The sequence below is a fragment of the Fusarium pseudograminearum genome, chromosome 3 (assembly GCF_000303195.2).
Source record: "Fusarium pseudograminearum CS3096 chromosome 3, whole genome shotgun sequence".
Classification (NCBI taxonomy): domain Eukaryota; kingdom Fungi; phylum Ascomycota; class Sordariomycetes; order Hypocreales; family Nectriaceae; genus Fusarium; species Fusarium pseudograminearum.
This window is the reverse complement of record NC_031953.1, coordinates 3,545,183-3,561,632: the sequence shown is the minus strand read 5'-3', so window position 1 is coordinate 3,561,632 and position 16,450 is coordinate 3,545,183. Positions and strand designations below refer to the sequence as shown.

At 48.4% G+C, this 16,450-nt stretch overlaps 5 protein-coding genes across 5 annotated transcripts, besides 2 other annotated features; 4 read left to right on the top strand and 1 right to left on the bottom strand.

The window, feature by feature from the left end:
* Nucleotides 1-1,026: 1,026 nt before the first annotated feature.
* Nucleotides 1,027-3,836, top strand: FPSE_05813 (uncharacterized protein; the record flags this gene model as incomplete). The annotated part of the gene is made up of 5 exons (XM_009258931.1): nt 1,027-1,044; nt 1,183-1,267; nt 1,314-2,198; nt 2,243-2,822; nt 2,870-3,836. 5 exons carry the CDS (start codon nt 1,027-1,029, stop codon nt 3,834-3,836), a joined length of 2,535 nt encoding a protein of 844 aa, XP_009257206.1.
* A 1,419-nt stretch (nt 3,837-5,255) lies between these two features.
* Nucleotides 5,256-7,062, top strand: FPSE_05814 (uncharacterized protein; the record flags this gene model as incomplete). Its single annotated transcript, XM_009258932.1, has 4 exons — nt 5,256-5,755; nt 5,807-6,340; nt 6,392-6,498; nt 6,542-7,062. The coding sequence occupies 4 exons, from the start codon at nt 5,256-5,258 to the stop codon at nt 7,060-7,062; spliced, it is 1,662 nt and encodes a 553-aa protein (XP_009257207.1).
* Nucleotides 7,063-10,886: 3,824 nt separating this feature from the next.
* Nucleotides 10,887-10,906: a microsatellite.
* A 695-nt stretch (nt 10,907-11,601) lies between these two features.
* Nucleotides 11,602-12,832, top strand: M1PD (the record flags this gene model as incomplete). Its single annotated transcript, XM_009258933.1, has 2 exons — nt 11,602-11,641; nt 11,691-12,832. The coding sequence occupies 2 exons, from the start codon at nt 11,602-11,604 to the stop codon at nt 12,830-12,832; spliced, it is 1,182 nt and encodes a 393-aa protein (XP_009257208.1).
* A 789-nt stretch (nt 12,833-13,621) lies between these two features.
* On the top strand, nt 13,622-14,956 carry FPSE_05816 (uncharacterized protein; the record flags this gene model as incomplete). The annotated part of the gene is made up of 1 exon (XM_009258934.1): nt 13,622-14,956. The coding sequence occupies one exon, from the start codon at nt 13,622-13,624 to the stop codon at nt 14,954-14,956; it is 1,335 nt and encodes a 444-aa protein (XP_009257209.1).
* Nucleotides 14,957-15,100: 144 nt separating this feature from the next.
* Nucleotides 15,101-15,528, bottom strand: FPSE_05817 (uncharacterized protein; the record flags this gene model as incomplete). Its single annotated transcript, XM_009258935.1, has 3 exons — nt 15,101-15,249; nt 15,303-15,358; nt 15,416-15,528. 3 exons carry the CDS (start codon nt 15,526-15,528, stop codon nt 15,101-15,103), a joined length of 318 nt encoding a protein of 105 aa, XP_009257210.1.
* A 20-nt stretch (nt 15,529-15,548) lies between these two features.
* Nucleotides 15,549-15,593: a microsatellite.
* The last annotated feature ends 857 nt before the right edge of the window (nt 15,594-16,450 follow it).

The window sequence follows — 16,450 nt, the reverse complement described above, 5'->3', positions numbered from 1 at the left end:
AGCTTCAGACTGTGGGGAATGGCTGGTCTGGGCTGTGCTGTCAGGTTGAGGTAAAGCCACTACACGGGCTCTAGCTTTGTTGATCTTAAAGCGAGGCTCCAGTCAAGCATCCATAAGCATAAGGGGTAAATGAGATGGAACTTTTAGTCCATGTAGCAGGACTTGCCCTCTAGATCAAGATCTGTGGTTTGCCCAATCCAGAGCCCAATTGAGGGTGCACTGTATGTATTGCATGTTAGATCGTTCAACTTGTACAGCCACACCTGATGATGTAAAAGACGACGCGTGTCGAACAACCTGCTTGGTTGGATAGGTAGGAATTGCAGGGTAAATTACCGAATTATAATAGGTATCTGAGAATAGAACAGCTACTTAATTGTGCATGATGGTCAAGATCGGTAGAGGTCCACATTGAAACTTTTGTTTTGGATGTTACATCCGGGTATGAGTTTGCACCAAAGTGTCAAATATTACAACCAACATGGGCCACAGATTCTCAACTATGCTGATGACAATGGAAATACAATGAATTACAGTAAACGACATAATTCACAAAGAACCAATAATAGTAAATCGCGTAAAACGACTTCAATTGAGACATCATGTCTATTTTCTCTCACTGACGAGTTACCCTATAACCCCTTTTCTGGAGCATCCCTGCGATAAGAAGGGATAAGGAGGTCGAGGCCTGATACTTCAGGCCAACAACACATGGCATTGGATGGGATGGCCAGCCTGGCAAGAGCCGCAGGACACATTTTGGGGAGCTCAAAATTGAAGAGCTTAAGCTACGTTGTCAATCCAAAAATCGAGTCACGATTGATGATTAGCGTTTGAATATTTGGCTCTGTTTTAACTCTTGTTCCTCTCAGTATTACTTCTCTTTGCGACCACTGTCGTCCCGCATGGTAGACTCCTCCAGGGATTCTTGCCGTTGACCCCACTACCTCACTCACTATCACCGCCCTTGCTGGACAGCTTGCAACTTCAACTCTGCGCAACGCGACAGCGACGACATACGACAAGATGAAGTTAGACGTCAAGGTTAGTTTGGATGTGATTCCGGGTGCGCCTCGTTGATAGCAGGGTCATGCCATGCTGTCTCGAGCGCAACAACCAACTGCCTACAGCTTCACAGCTTCAACCTTGATCTGATCCGAGCTGACACGTTTCGCAATACAGCGCCAGCTCTATGCTCGCAGTGAGCGAGTCAAGGGCATTGACTTCCATCCTCACGAGCCATGGATTCTCACAACCCTCTACAGCGGTATGCCCTTCGATTGTAGAGGCTCAGCTCCCAGCTAACAGTATAGGCCACGTCTACATCTGGTCCCATGAAACCCAACAGATCGTCAAGACCTTTGAGCTCACCGATGTCCCTGTCCGCGCCGGTCGATTCATTGCCAGGAAAAACTGGATTGTCTGCGGTTCCGATGACTTCCAACTACGAGTCTACAACTACAACACCTCCGAGAAGATCACCTCGTTCGAGGCGCACCCCGATTACATTCGAGCGATTGCCGTCCACCCCACACAGCCCTTTGTGTTGACTGCCTCCGATGACATGACCATCAAGCTTTGGGATTGGGAGAAGGGATGGAAGTGCGTGCAGGTGTTCGAGGGCCACGGCCACTATGTCATGGGATTGGCCATTAACCCCAAGGACACAAACACTTTTGCGTCAGCCTGTCTCGACCGAACTGTCAAGATCTGGAGTCTTGGATCCTCCACCCCCAATTTCACCCTCGAGGCCCACGAGACCAAGGGTGTCAACCACGTCGACTACTACCCTCACTCCGACAAGCCCTACCTCCTCACCACTTCCGACGACCGAACCGTCAAGATTTGGGATTACACCACAAAGTCCCTGATCGCTACTCTCGAAGGCCACACTAACAATGTTTCGTTCGCTTGTTACCACCCCGAATTGCCCGTCATCATTTCTGGTTCCGAGGACGGTACGATAAGGATATGGCACGCAAACACCTACCGATTCGAGCAGTCTCTTAACTACAGTCTGGAGCGAGCCTGGTGTGTTTCATATCAAAAGGGCAAGCAGGGCGTTGCTGTTGGTTTTGACGATGGTGCTGTCGTTGTCAAGCTTGGTCGTGAGGAGCCAGCCGTATCAATGGATACATCTGGCAAGCTCATCTGGGCCCGTCACAACGAGGTTGTCTCTTCTATTATCAAGGGAGGAGGTGCGTACTGATATCCATTTGTCGAATCATGCTAACGATCGTAGATGCCTCTATTAAGGACAACGAGCCCATCTCGCTCCCCACCAAGGATCTCGGCACCTGCGAAGTTTACCCTCAAACGCTCATTCACTCCCCCAACGGCCGATTCGTCGCTGTTTGTGGTGATGGTGAATACATCATCTATACTGCCCTTGCTTGGCGTAACAAGGCTTTCGGTTCAGCGCTCGACTTTGTCTGGGCTTCCAAGGAAAACAGCAACGACTTTGCTATCCGAGAGTCAGCCATGAGCGTTAAGCTCTTCAAGAATTTTGTCGAGAAGAGCGGCGGTCTTGACGTCGGCTTCCAGGCCGAGAGACTCCACGGTGGTGTTCTTCTCGGAGTTACTGGTCAGGGCGGTGTCTCCTTCTTTGATTGGACCACCGGTGGCCTTGTTCGAAGAATTGAGGTTGAGCCTAAGCAGGTTTACTGGTCCGATAGCGGAGAGTTGGTTGCAATTGCCTGTGAGGATACCTTTTACGTGCTACGATTCTCTCGCGAGAACTACGTTGAGGCTGTCCAATCTGGACAAGTCGAGGAAGATGGTGTTGAGGCTGCCTTTGAGGTTATCACTGATATTAGTGAATCGTATGTGTACCCACCAAATTTGTGTTTGAAACCTGCTGACCAGACAGTGTACGAACTGGAGAATGGATTGGCGACTGCTTCATCTACACCAACAGCACCAACCGACTCAACTACCTTGTTGGCGACCAAACCTACACCATCTCTCACTTTGACAAGGCCCAGTACATCCTGGGCTACATCCAGCGTGACTCCCGAATCTACCTCGCCGACAAGGATGTCAACGTCACCTCTTTCGGTCTTTCTCTTCCTGTGCTTGAGTACCAGACTCTTGTTCTCCGAGAGGATATGGAGACAGCTGCCGAGTTGCTACCAACCATCCCTGAGGACCAGCTCAACAAGATTGCTCGATTCTTGGAAGGCCAGGGTCACAAGGAGCTTGCATTGGAGGTTGCAACAGATCCCGAGCACAAGTTTGATCTTGCCCTAGCATTGAATGAACTTGCCATTGCTCTGGACCTTGCTCGTGAGGCTGATGCTGACCACAAGTGGAAGACTGTTGGTGACGCTGCGCTATCAGCTTGGGACGTCGCCCTTGCTGCCGAGTGCTTTACACATGCCAAGGATCTTGGGTCCCTGCTGCTTCTGCACTCATCAACAGGCGACCGAGACGGCCTGTCTGCTTTGGCTGCTCAGGCACAAGAGGCTGGTGCTCACAACGTTGCCTTTTCATGCCAATGGCTCCTTGGCAACATTGAGGCTTGCACACAGATTCTTACCAACACTGGCAGACTCGCAGAAGCCGTTCTCTTCAGTCAAACTTACCAGCCCAGCTTGACTGTGCCACTAGTGAACCAGTGGAAGGAGGGTCTGGAGAAGAACAAGAAGGCTCGAGTAGCCAAGCTTATCGGTGTGCCTGGTGAGGACGACGAGCTCTTCCCCGAGTGGGACGAGTGGCTCAAGCTTGAGAAAGAGGGTGGCGCTGCTACAGAAACCGTTAATGGACAGAAGGAAGAGTCTGAACCTGAAGCCGAGGCCGAGGCTGAGGATGACGAGTCTGAAGAGGACGACGAGTAGAAGCAGTCGCAGTAGCTATCAGATATGTTGTGCGTGTGATTTAAACAGAGCAATGGTGCTTAGATGGCTGGTGTAGAAAAGGTTTGGTCATTTTTCGTCAGGGTTGCCATGGCATCAATGAGTATAATGAAAAGAAATTGGCAGTTACTTGTTATCCATGCTGAAGTGTTGAGGTTCGTGATTGTTTTCAGGGTTGGTGTAGGCATTATGCAATGGTTACCTGTATCGACGCCCAAGACGGTGGTTAGATAGAAGACCAGTTGGGCGTGTTCCCATATCATGAAGTATGGATCTCAACTAGTCTACCTTGGCCACACGGGTTTCCCATAGAGATTGCCGTGATTAGTATGCAGTGGTATTATGTATTGTCCGTCCTGGGTTACAAAATTAATGTATACTGATGTATTTTTGACTCGTGATGTGAGAAAAAAGACACTTAATTTCTGGTTAAACTCAAGTCATGTCAGGGTTTAGTCTTGTACTTTGGGGGTAAAGAGTCCCGAGGACATGGATATTGGGGGATAAGGCACCATGGTGTGTCAAAACAGTAATTAAGCTACTGCAGGTGGATCATTATGGTTAATGCATGTTTTTATTGCTAGAGTACAGTTTACACTGCATTCCAGTTCGTTCACAGCTCATCCTACAACAACAAGAGCGAATTTGGATTTGATAGACGTCTTGGGTGGTGAGACCGGAGGTGATGCGGGACAACTGCGGCGAGTGCCCGGCTCAACCGGAATTTGGACACGATGACGCAGGGCTGTTGATTATGGAGACATGACGAAAAGCTGTGAAAAGTTCAGTCAGCCAAGCTAGGTGATTAGAAAGATCATCTGCGTATCAGTCAGTAGCAGTTAAAAAAAAAAAAAAAAGGTAAAATGTAGCTCAATCATGGCAGCAGGTAACATTGCTAGGCGGGGTTGTCAATTAGCGTAATAGATACTGCACAGCTATAGCTCCAAATTCTGGTGGTGAGAAGCATGGTGAAGAGGAATGTTGTCATTGGAGGGGTTAAAATGCTGGGCGAGTTCGAGTTTGAGCTTGAGAGACTTAAGCTTGGGGGTAGGTAATTGATAAAGCACGATTAATTAAGTATCAATTAAATACCGTGATAGAATTACCAACAATCAATTAACAGCAGCAATCATACCCTATCGATACCCAACTTTAATTAATCATATCATGACAACATCAAACGGTTGACTTGAAGCTTGAAGCTTCCACTTGGTGGGATGATGACCCCACCCCCCGCGCGCGCTTTTGCTCTTTCCCCCTCCACTCATGGAACAGCTCAGGTATGAGGACCTGATCTGAAGCAAAATACAAGACAACATCATTTCCCCTCTTCTTCTTAAACTCCCTCTTCCCCTCTCTTTCCCCTTCTATACTCCCTATACTCATCCAAATATCGATAAAATGGCTCCCGCAAACACTCTCCCCGCCTGGTCTGACCTCCAGTCGCACCGCGACAGCGTTGGCAAGTCCTTCGTCCTCAAGGAAGCCTTTGCTTCTGACCCTCAGCGCTTCGACAAATTCACCCGCACTTTCACCTCTGGTGGTGTCAGCTCCGAGATCCTCTTCGACTTTTCCAAGAACTTCCTCAACGATGAGACCCTCGACCTCCTCGTCAAGCTCGCTGAGCAGGCTGGTGTCGAGAAGAAGCGCGATGCCATGTTTGCTGGCGAGAAGATCAACTTTACCGAGGACCGCGCCGTCTACCACACTGCCCTGCGAAACGTTGGTGGTTGGGACATGAAGGTTGAGGGTGTTGATGTCATGAACACACAGGGCGGCGTCAACGACGTCCTCCAGCACATGAAAGAGTTTTCTGAGCAGGTTCGCAGCGGAGAGTGGAAGGGATACACCGGCAAGAAGCTCACCACAATTGTCAACATTGGTATCGGTGGTTCTGACCTGTATGTTGCTTTGCTATACCGTATCCTGTAGATCAAGCTAACATTTCACAGCGGCCCCGTCATGGTCACCGAGGCTCTCAAGCACTACGGTGCTGACGACATGAAGCTTCACTTTGTCTCCAACATTGACGGCACACACATCGCTGAGGCTCTCAAGGAATCTGACCCTGAGACCACTCTCTTCCTCATTGCCTCCAAGACCTTTACCACTGCCGAGACCACCACCAACGCCAACACAGCCAAGAAGTGGTTCCTCGAGAAGACCGACAACAAGGGCGAGATTGCCAAGCACTTTGTTGCTCTCTCCACCAACGAGGAGGAGGTGACCAAGTTTGGCATCGACAGCAAGAACATGTTTGGCTTTGAGAGCTGGGTCGGTGGTCGTTACTCTGTCTGGAGTGCCATTGGTCTGAGCATTGCTCTCTACGTTGGCTTTGACAACTTCCACAAGTTCCTTAGCGGTGCTCACGCCATGGACAAGCACTTCCGTGAGACTCCTCTCAAGGACAACATCCCTCTTCTCGGTGGTCTCCTGAGCGTTTGGTACTCTGACTTTTTCCAGGCCCAGACTCACCTTGTTGCTCCGTAAGTTTAGTTTGGATGTTCAGTGAGTATGCAGACACTAATAGTTATCAGTTTCGACCAGTACCTCCACCGATTCCCTGCCTACCTCCAGCAGCTCTCCATGGAGTCTAACGGCAAGACCATTACCTCTGACGGCTCTTCTGCCAAGTACACCACTGGTAAGTTATTGCATGCGCGACAAAGACCAAGCTAACCAGTCAGGCCCCATCCTTTTCGGCGAGCCTTGCACCAACGCTCAGCACTCCTTCTTCCAGCTTGTTCACCAGGGTACCAAGCTGATTCCTACTGATTTCATCCTCGCCGCCAAGTCTCACAACCCCGTCAGCGACAACCTTCACCAGAAGATGCTTGCTTCCAACTACTTTGCCCAGGCCGAGGCCCTCATGGTTGGCAAGACTGATGAGCAGGTCCGAGCCGAGGGTGCCCCTGAGGAGCTTGTCCCTCACAAGCGATTCTTGGGTAACCGACCTACCACCTCTATTCTCGTCGGTGGTGCCATTGGCCCTGCCGAGTTGGGTGCTCTGATCGTCTACTACGAGCACCTCACCTTCACTGAGGGTGCTATCTGGGACATCAACAGCTTCGACCAGTGGGGTGTCGAGCTGGGTAAGGTCCTGGCCAAGAAGATCCTCAAGGAGCTTGATGAGGAGGGCAACGGCGAGGGTCACGACGCATCTACTGGTGGCCTCATTGGTGCCTTCAAGAAGTATGGTCAGAACTAAAAGGAGTATGAGTGATGATAATGGATAGAGAGTGGCGCGATGATGGTAATAATTAAAATAGCATAAACAAGTTTGGTTAAATTCGATGTTCTGGACCGTTGAAGAGTGATCTAGGTCTTGAGAGAATGAAGTGTGTATGTACAAGGATATACTTGTCAAGGAGGGTTATGAGTTCTATCTTCGGATGTTGACCGCAGTGAGACAAGCCAATAGTTCATCTCGTGATCTCCAGATGTGAGTGAGTGAGTGAAGTTGCATCAAACACTTCCCGATGAACCGAATGCAGAACATGTTGCGCGATTTCTCGCATTGAACGGGTCTCATTAATCGCAACACTTTGGCGTAAAGCATCGCATCTACAGAGAAGCTATGATGACACGTGTGAACATCTGCACCGAGGCACTATGTTGAGAAGTACATGCAGTCAGTGTGTCTCATATGCATACCTATGATGGAAACTTGAATTGCCCTTTACCTTGACGGAACCTGAACTGCAGTGTTACGTGTAGGGTAGTACCAACGGGAACATAAACTGAACTCTTTTCGTGTGATACTTCATAATGAGGAAGAGATACTTAGTGTTACATGTGCAAGGCTTACAAAGAGAATGTTGACTACACTCTCACATGTACTTGGTCCTGTCGATGGTATTTCCGCTTTGGGAGTGATACAGAACGGTTGGTGGTGAGACCAAGAGTGCCCAGAGGAAGTGGAGTTGTTTTGGTTTGCGGGGGAATATGGGGAAGAAGGAGGGGGGAAGTGATTAATGTGATTGTGATATGAAATATAGAGAGGAAGAAAGAGTCATTGTGGCATGTTTGTGAATTATATCGCGCAGGACAGAGTGATACTGCAGAGTGGTATTTTAGGTATGGGGTACTGTCGAGATGGTGGTGGCTTTTGGCGGGGAGGGATAGATGTGTGTGTACAACCCCAGACTTTGATGGAGATGATGAGAGCGGGGAAAGGGGAGATTATTACATGGTTGAGGCAGATCGGGTAATCAATAATGGATTCAATTGAGTCGAAATGGATTGTTGAGGTGTTGATCGATTTGGGTGAGATAAGGAATCATGATGGGAGGAGAGGACATAGTTCGGCTCATGTCGGGATCACGATAATTGTTTACCCAGAGACTCCTTTGGTTCAAAAGAATGACGATCACTTATTAGCTTCTAGTTATGGAGTATTCCGTACTCGATGAACATTGATCGTCATGAGTAACGTATCCGTACCCAAGCGAGGTTCATCTGCACTTGTCATGCAAAGTCACCATCTGAATAAGCCGCCAAAAAGCCATCCGCCCGTTTTGATTTCGTCAGTCCTCCTCTGCAGTACCTACTTGGACTTACAAGTTCAACCTTGACGGCTTGACTTGTTGTTAGCACAAGAAAACTCCACTCACACTAATCCGTCCAATGCGATGCGACACTAAGAGGATTTTTTGTTTGCATTGCGCTTAGACAATATGAAGTCAGTGTGAGTGGGCCATTGCAGTGTTAGTAGGTATAGTTCTACAGTAACGACTGTCAAAGAACAGGTAGGTAACCTCTGACGTCGTGAGGCTTTTCGCGATGTTCTTGTCCCCGGACAGTTTGGTGAGATCGATGACGAGTGAGTCAAGACGTCGTGGTGTTTTCGCTGTGTTATATCCGGTTTTCCATGGCTCATCGATATGCGTGAGTCAGTACAGCACACAGCACAGCGCAGCAGAGCAGCGAAGCGAACAGAAAACAAATGCTATGCTACGTCGGTCAGTCACAATCGGTAAGTTGGTGGCTTGGACCCTTAGATGAAGCGAACGGGACCCTGCGTGATGAATTGAGACAAAGCACGTAACAGACGGTCAGTTAGTAACTGTGAAATAGTTAAGAGCATTTGCCGGAGAAATGTTGGCATGTTTCCGAGTGATATTAATTAGCCTGTTATTGATATCCCGAAAAAAAGATACCTTTCCCAGATCAACAGGCACAGCAAACAAAATTACAATTCCTAGCGCGGTAAACGTGGGTAAAATGTTTATTGCACAAAGAGACATGAAGCCATCACCAATCGGATAACGGCGCTAAGTCCATTGCCAAGGTAAACCGTTCTTGGCTTCAAGTCCCACTGGTAGACGAGGTTGTGATTCGTTCTGCTGCACAGCGTTATCTACGGACTGAGGCTATGTTGAGAGTTACATACAGTATACGGACGGAAACGGACAGACGGAAGAGTTAGCATCTCGGGGTTGAGGCCCGATGGGGATGAGGTCAGGGATATACGGGACTGTACGGTTTTTAATCCGACAGAATACACAATCGTCCCTATTATTATCCTTGAGCGAGAAATAAATAAAATTGAGGGAATTTACTGTACGAGGTTTAATGGCATGACTCTTTCGGAGCGATTACGGTGGAAGGATTAGGAATGGCCGTTTGTTTTCACCTCACTCTACAGAGTAGGTGCCCCTGGAACAGTTTAGTCCAGGCTGAGAGCCCTGTAACCCCGACCCTGAATGCACTGTACAGGAACTGTTCAAGGATATGACGTAGGTGGTTGCAGAGATACAGATGCAGATAGATGCACATCGTCAGGTAAGACGACAGACGGCAGACGACGACTCAACGCCCGTTTGTCACAAGCTAGGTAATACAGATGATACACTTTTACAGATGGCTTGTAGCACATGAGATAAGAAATAGACGACTAGTCAGTTAATAAGGGATTACACGTGCTGCTACACTGCATGCGGTAACTGATATAGGACAAGTCGAAAACGTCTTTCTCAGTCTCAGTCTCACAAGCGATATACGCGCCCTTGCACACGAGGTTTAAAGCCTCAATTTGATACCTGAGAATTGCCGAAAGTTCTTCACATGCGTCGGAACAAAAGACCCCACTTATGCCGGGCTCAAGTTTCGGGTTTCAAGATATCAGCCATTTTGGAAATACCCTCACTTTTTTGAATTGAAGCCAGCACACCGTCTAAGCCACGAGCACCCCACTCTGTCGATATAATTGGTGGAATGGGCAGGGCCCTGCAGGTAAGGTTGCACATGCAGAGATCGCAAGCCGCCTTTTTGATTATCGTCGACAACAAGGGCATCAAGAGTTGACGTTGAAATGGCGGAGAGGAATGGCCGAGATGCCGACGACAGGTGGCCATGTTTACGTGTCGTTCATCACGATCGAAGAATTAAAAAAACACATGATTGATTTATTGACGTATAGAGCAAGTCATAATTATGGACAATAAAAAAGGAGATTGATGAATTAAATATGGGTTATGAAATCATGTCAATCGAGATACTGCAAGTTGGGTCAGTGAATCGAGAAACATCGTGAGATGAGAAACAAGGAGGTTGACTAACACAGTTGAACGAGTGATGTCAACTGCCCCAGGTTTTTTTTCTTAGTGTTCCTGTTTGTCTGGGGCTCCAAATCTGGTTCCATTTGTTTAATTCCAACCAGTCCAAGTTGTGTTCCACTGCGCTTTTCAAGACCCACGATGGAGGAAGCCGACGTCAGAGAGAGGGGAATGTGTTCCTTTATCCACCCGGCAGAGGTACCTGGGAGTATCTGGATGATTCTTTAATTGCTGTCAGTGGAGAAGATTTTGGTCTTGATATCTACGATAAATTACAGTGAAAATGGTTAATTGTTTCGGATATTTGCAGAGGCTCAAAACAAATCTCTCAAAATCTATTGGCACAGTACAATGTGGCGTGAGATAGGGTCTTTCATGTCTTTGTCTAGATGTTCCATGGTTCGCTTCAGGCAAGGCGGCCCTCAGAGTCTGACTCCCGTCTGTTCAGTGAGGTGACTGTGCTACAGTGGAGACAGGCTGGGCTGGGCTGGGCTGTTTTGACCCCTGTAAATCCTGGGAAACTCCTTGTAGTGCCGGATAACCTCCGTCAAGCAAACACCCGCCTCCATCCTGGCTCGATGCATGAGGCACTGCATTCATTTCGCAAGGTACCGTCCGTTAAACGGTAGCGTCCTCGACCACCAATCATCTGCTAGGAGGCCTGTCAACCTGCTCGTTGTCATCATTGATTTGATCCTTGCTTGTGTGTTACGGTTTGGGCTAGCGACCGTAACCAATGGATAAGACCTGAAGTAGCCACGGGCAGATGTACCAAAATGCCAAGACTGTACTTGTTGCAGCAGATGATGGCATGGTACAGAAGGTACATGCAGTACTTGTCCGCTGTGTCAGTAGGGTACCCACTTGCCTTGTAGGTGCTTAGAGCCTTAGGTGCAGTGGCCCCCCCCCTCTAACCATGAGATGCCATCATCTATGGATCCCGTCCCCTTGACCCGTCATCGTCACGGACGAAGAGTCTCATCTACCCACCACTTTGGACGACAACTAGACTGACATATAAACTCGTCTTTTCCCTCGTTACGGTCACCGTTTTTATCTCTCATCTCATTCCATCTACTCTCTCATACAATACAATATCTCATAGTCTTATACAAAGACTTCCATTACATACACTTACACCACACTTATACCACCCTCTTCTACTTACACACACATCTTACACATTCATCATGGCCAAGACAGCTGTTCACTTTGGCGCCGGCAATATCGGTATGTTCTTCCCTCAACATGCCTCTCAGTATCCTGCTAACATCTACAGGCCGTGGCTTTGTCGCTTGCTTCCTCCACAACTCTGGCTACGACGTCATCTTCGCCGATGTCAACGACACCATCGTCAATCTCATCAACGAAACCCCCTCATACAAGGTCATCGAGGTCGGATCTGAAGGAACCACCGAGAACACAATCACAAACTACAAGGCCATCAACTCCCGAACACACGAGCAGGACCTCATCGAGGCCATCCGCACAGCTGACATTGTCACTTGCTCCGTCGGCCCCAATATTCTCAAGTTCATCGCTCCCGTTATCGCCAAGGGTATCGACGCCCGCTCCACAGACAGCGCTCCCCTACATGTCATCGCCTGCGAGAACGCCATCGGCGCTACAGACACTCTTGCTGAGCACATCAAGGACCCTCGCAACACTGAGCCCTCTCGTCTTGAGGACCACCACTTGAGAGCTCGCTACGCCAACTCTGCCATCGACAGAATCGTCCCCGCCCAGGACCCCAACGCTGGACTCGACGTGACACTGGAGAAGTTCTTTGAGTGGGTTGTTGACCGCACACCCTTCAAGGACGTTGGCATTCCCGACATCCAGGGCATCAACTGGGTCGACAACCTTGCTCCCTTCATCGAGCGCAAGCTCTTCACCGTCAACACTGGCCACGCCACAGCCGCCTACCACGGCTACAACCGAAGAAAGCGTACTGTCTACGATGCTCTCCAGGACAAGGAGATCATGGCCGAGGTTCGCGGTGCTCTCATGGAGACCAAGAACCTAATCGTCGCCAAGCACGAGATCGACGAGGAGGCCCAGGCCGCTTATGTCGAGAAGATCATCAAGCGAATCGGCAACCCCCACTTGGAAGATGCCGTTGAGCGAGTCGGCCGTGCTCCCCTGCGCAAGCTCTCTCGCAAGGAGCGATTCGTCGGCCCCGCTGCCGAGCTCGCTGAGAACGGACAGAGCATCAAGTACCTCCTCGACGCCATCGAGATGGCTTTCCGCTTCCAGGAAGTTACCGACGACGAGGAGTCCAAGGAGCTTGCCAAGATCATGTCAGAGAATGGACCCGAGGATGTTGTCAAGCAAATTTGCGGCATTCAGGACAACGAGAAGATCTTCCCCGAGCTCGTCAACGTTGTGCAGCGTGTCCAGGCCGACAGTGCTGAGGACTAAGCTGGATGATTTTATCTCGGTTCATTTGCTAGATTGGTTTCTTACGAGGCATGGCGTTTTATGAGGTTACGATACAACATTTGTCAGCATGGCGCAGGATTGGATATTAGGACTCGATATGCATAAGTCCTTTGGTTTATAGATTGATATAGCGATGAATACATCGGTTTCTCAACTTACTTGAATTGTGTGATGATTATTGATGAGTGTGAACCCTTGTACCTTGCAAAGCGACACCTTGTCTGCTAGGTAAGTATTGCTAATTTGATGACTGGATGAGCGAGTGGCAAGATGAGGCATTTACTCGGCTAGTTCTATGACATGAATTGAGAAAAATGATAATCTAAGATACTGTGAATATCGTAATTATTACATGTTACTATCATAAGATGAAGTGATCGAGACATAATCCCGTTGCACACCCTGACACCCTATGGTAAGATCCGTTATCTTGATAAGACACATACGGAGATCCAATCCTATCGAGACTAATGGCCCGATCATGACAACTGCAAATGCAACATATAGTTTAATTGCAACCAGATGCATATCATGATCTTAGATACAATCATGAGATAAACTCAGATGCAACACGAGACTTGAGCCTCATTATTCGGCCCAGTTTCGACCTAGCCCAACTCCACCAGCATAACGGAGCCGCTAAAGCAGGGATTGTCAAACCGTCCGATCGGTAGGCTCGTAATCTCAACCATCCTTGACCTCTTATAACATCATATGGCCTGATTTGAGATGTACCCTGGCCGAACATCCTTCCGACATCATTCCACGATGCTTCTGTGGCTGGCAGGTCTAGCCTTGGTCACCGCCTCAATCACCATTCCGCTCTCACCCGTCGCGCCACTGCCGCTGTCTTATCAAGGCGCTGCGACTTCGGCCGACGATTTGTTCAGAAAAAGTTGTCCTGAAGAAGTCGCCTCCTCAAACCCGTATACCGCCTCTCTTCTCGCATCCTCGTTCTCCAATGATGTCTTCTCCACAGGGCGTGTATTTCCCTCTTCGGGCGGGTTTATACGAGGCGCTGTTGAAGCTTGGGCGCAGCATCAGCATCTCGTGTTGAGGCCTGAAGAAGTTTGGTTTGAGGTACTTGTGCAGATGAATCTCTACATGAGCTTCCATTCCGAAAAGGTCAGGGGTTTATTCGTTGATCATGACGGCGGAAAAGAAAAGATTGTCGTCGAGGGAAATACGTGGGATGATATGGTTGCTGGGTTTGGAGACGAGATTGACAAGCGTGTCAAGACGACGTGGTTGAAGGACTGGATCATGCCCGGCTTCAGCACGTCTACCCCTAAAGACGATGTAACTGCCGCGGTACTCATGATGGGTCTCATGAAGCAGTTCTTTGACTTTGAGGGATGGGTGGTCTGCGGTATACCCAGTGTCACGCTACTAGGCACGAGAGAAGACTGGGTCAAGCTTGAAGCCAAGCTAGACTACCTCAAAGAATTCGGCCCTGATCCTGAACTGTTTGCAGAGATGCTGAAGCCGATCATGAAGAGATTTGTCAATTCGTGGGATGATGCACATGCAGAAGACACAAAACTGTTCTGGGAGCAGATTGTGAGAGTCAAGAAGCAGTGGTCTTGCGGCGAGGGAGCAAGCGAATGGGATGTCAGCGGTTGGATAACTGGGTTCGACTTTTTTGATAGGAATGGACGGAGAAGAGGATATGATGCATGGCAGGCTTATGATGAAGACGAGGAGGAGGAAGACGGCGAAGAGAAAGAGACTGTCAAGGAAGAACCTCAGATGGGTATATTTGCTACCGACTGGAGTATCGTCATGGATGGACAAAAGTACATTTCCCTATCTTTATCGGATATTTCCACAGGCTACGCAAAGACGCCCGTCAAGATGAAGGATTATCCTCATCCTGGAGTTGATACGGAAGTATATATACTCGCTGGAAACGTTGGAGTGGAGAGGATTGAAGATGAAGGCAAAGTCACGGCGCAGCCTGTTAGTGGATGGTTTGCGTATGGACCCGTGGGCTTGAATCATACTGTTGGGCCGTTCATTGGGAGTGGGATTGAGATGGAGAGTATTGCTGTTGGTATAGAGAGTTGTAAAGCTACCAAGGGAGAAGAAGTGAATGATCTATAGATCAAACATGATTTGAGGTATCAGAGAGAAGAAAAGACAGAAAAGATGAGATCGTATCAAGCATAGAACTCGACCAAGTAAAGAGTAAAGAAAGAGAAAACACCACAACAGCAAGATGATTCACAGCGAATAACCAGCAAAGGTCTACCAGTCAAGCTTGGGTTTGGGTGCTTTCCACCCCTTGCAGCAATATCCTGGGATATCCTCCAGTGACTTTCCAAGAATTCCCCAAGGAGGATTGCATCCGTTGGAGGTCTTTACCCATGCTTCGTCGTTGAAGAGATAGAAGTTACCTTGGAGTCGGTCAGTGACATGATCATAACACAGGGGATTGTATGTGACTTACCATCTTTGCAGGCGCAGATGTAAGGAAGGCAGCAGCGATCTTTCTTTGAGATTGTGCTGGAGAATGTCAGTAGATGTCCTAGGACAAGTGGTGACAGGATATGAAGGACGAACTAGTGGTAGCACCCTGAATTGGCCTTGTCGGGAAGCGGTTTGAGAATGACAGGTTCCGGAGGCGTCGCAACGGCGAGACCAAGGGAGAAGAGGGATACAAATATGAACTTCATGATGATTGACTTGTTAATTAAGTTGAGTCGAGCGAGTCGAGCCAAGCGAGCTGGTCGAGTCGAGTAGTGGATTCATATACTTATCTTGATAGCCTTACGGTATGTGAGATCTTGGAGGTTGTTGTTATTTCAGGCAACAGACGTCAGAGCTTGTGCACGGTTAGGAGGTTCTTTGATGAGGTGTATGGTGATGAGTACAAGATCTAAGTATGGGAATTGAAGTTCTTTGTACACTAACCCGGTATAAGCGACGATAAAACGGTGTATGTTGCGAGTAATGGAAGAATTTGGACTGGTACTGGAGGGTAGGATTGACTTGAGGAGCTAGAAGACAGACACGTAAAAGGCCACAACATAAGGACTACTCTAAGAACATAAAAGAGTGAGACTAAGTTAATTAAAGAAGCGAGGCAGGATGTATTGTTCGAGTCTGTCCAGTTATCTGACTTGGTACACCATCACTCGCTCGTGTCTCAATCCCACCACCACCACTTTACCTCTTAACCGACACTCTGCCTTATCTTCCTCGTCGTTTCTCACTGCGCTTAGAACTTCCATACTCTCATGTATTTCCCACTCACCTTTTGGGAATATGTGCTCTTTCTTTGTTCTTTATCCCGCAGGCGGTAGAAATAAAGCTTAGTGCACCATGCGCTTTTGGCATAACAAAGAGGTGCCAAGTGTTACTATGTTTAGGGACTGACCCGATGAAATGGTACAGAAATCCATGTAGTCAGATTTATTGCTATTCTAGTCTTCTTGCATGGTTTCGATTCTGCAAGGTTACCATTGGCCTCCTATCGAGACACATCCCCATTAAGCTTCTGGTACACAACAGATATACAGCTTCCACATGCTCATCATCTGCATCATCAACATCACAAAAGACAAACGAATCTACATCAATCATGTATAAGAGAAG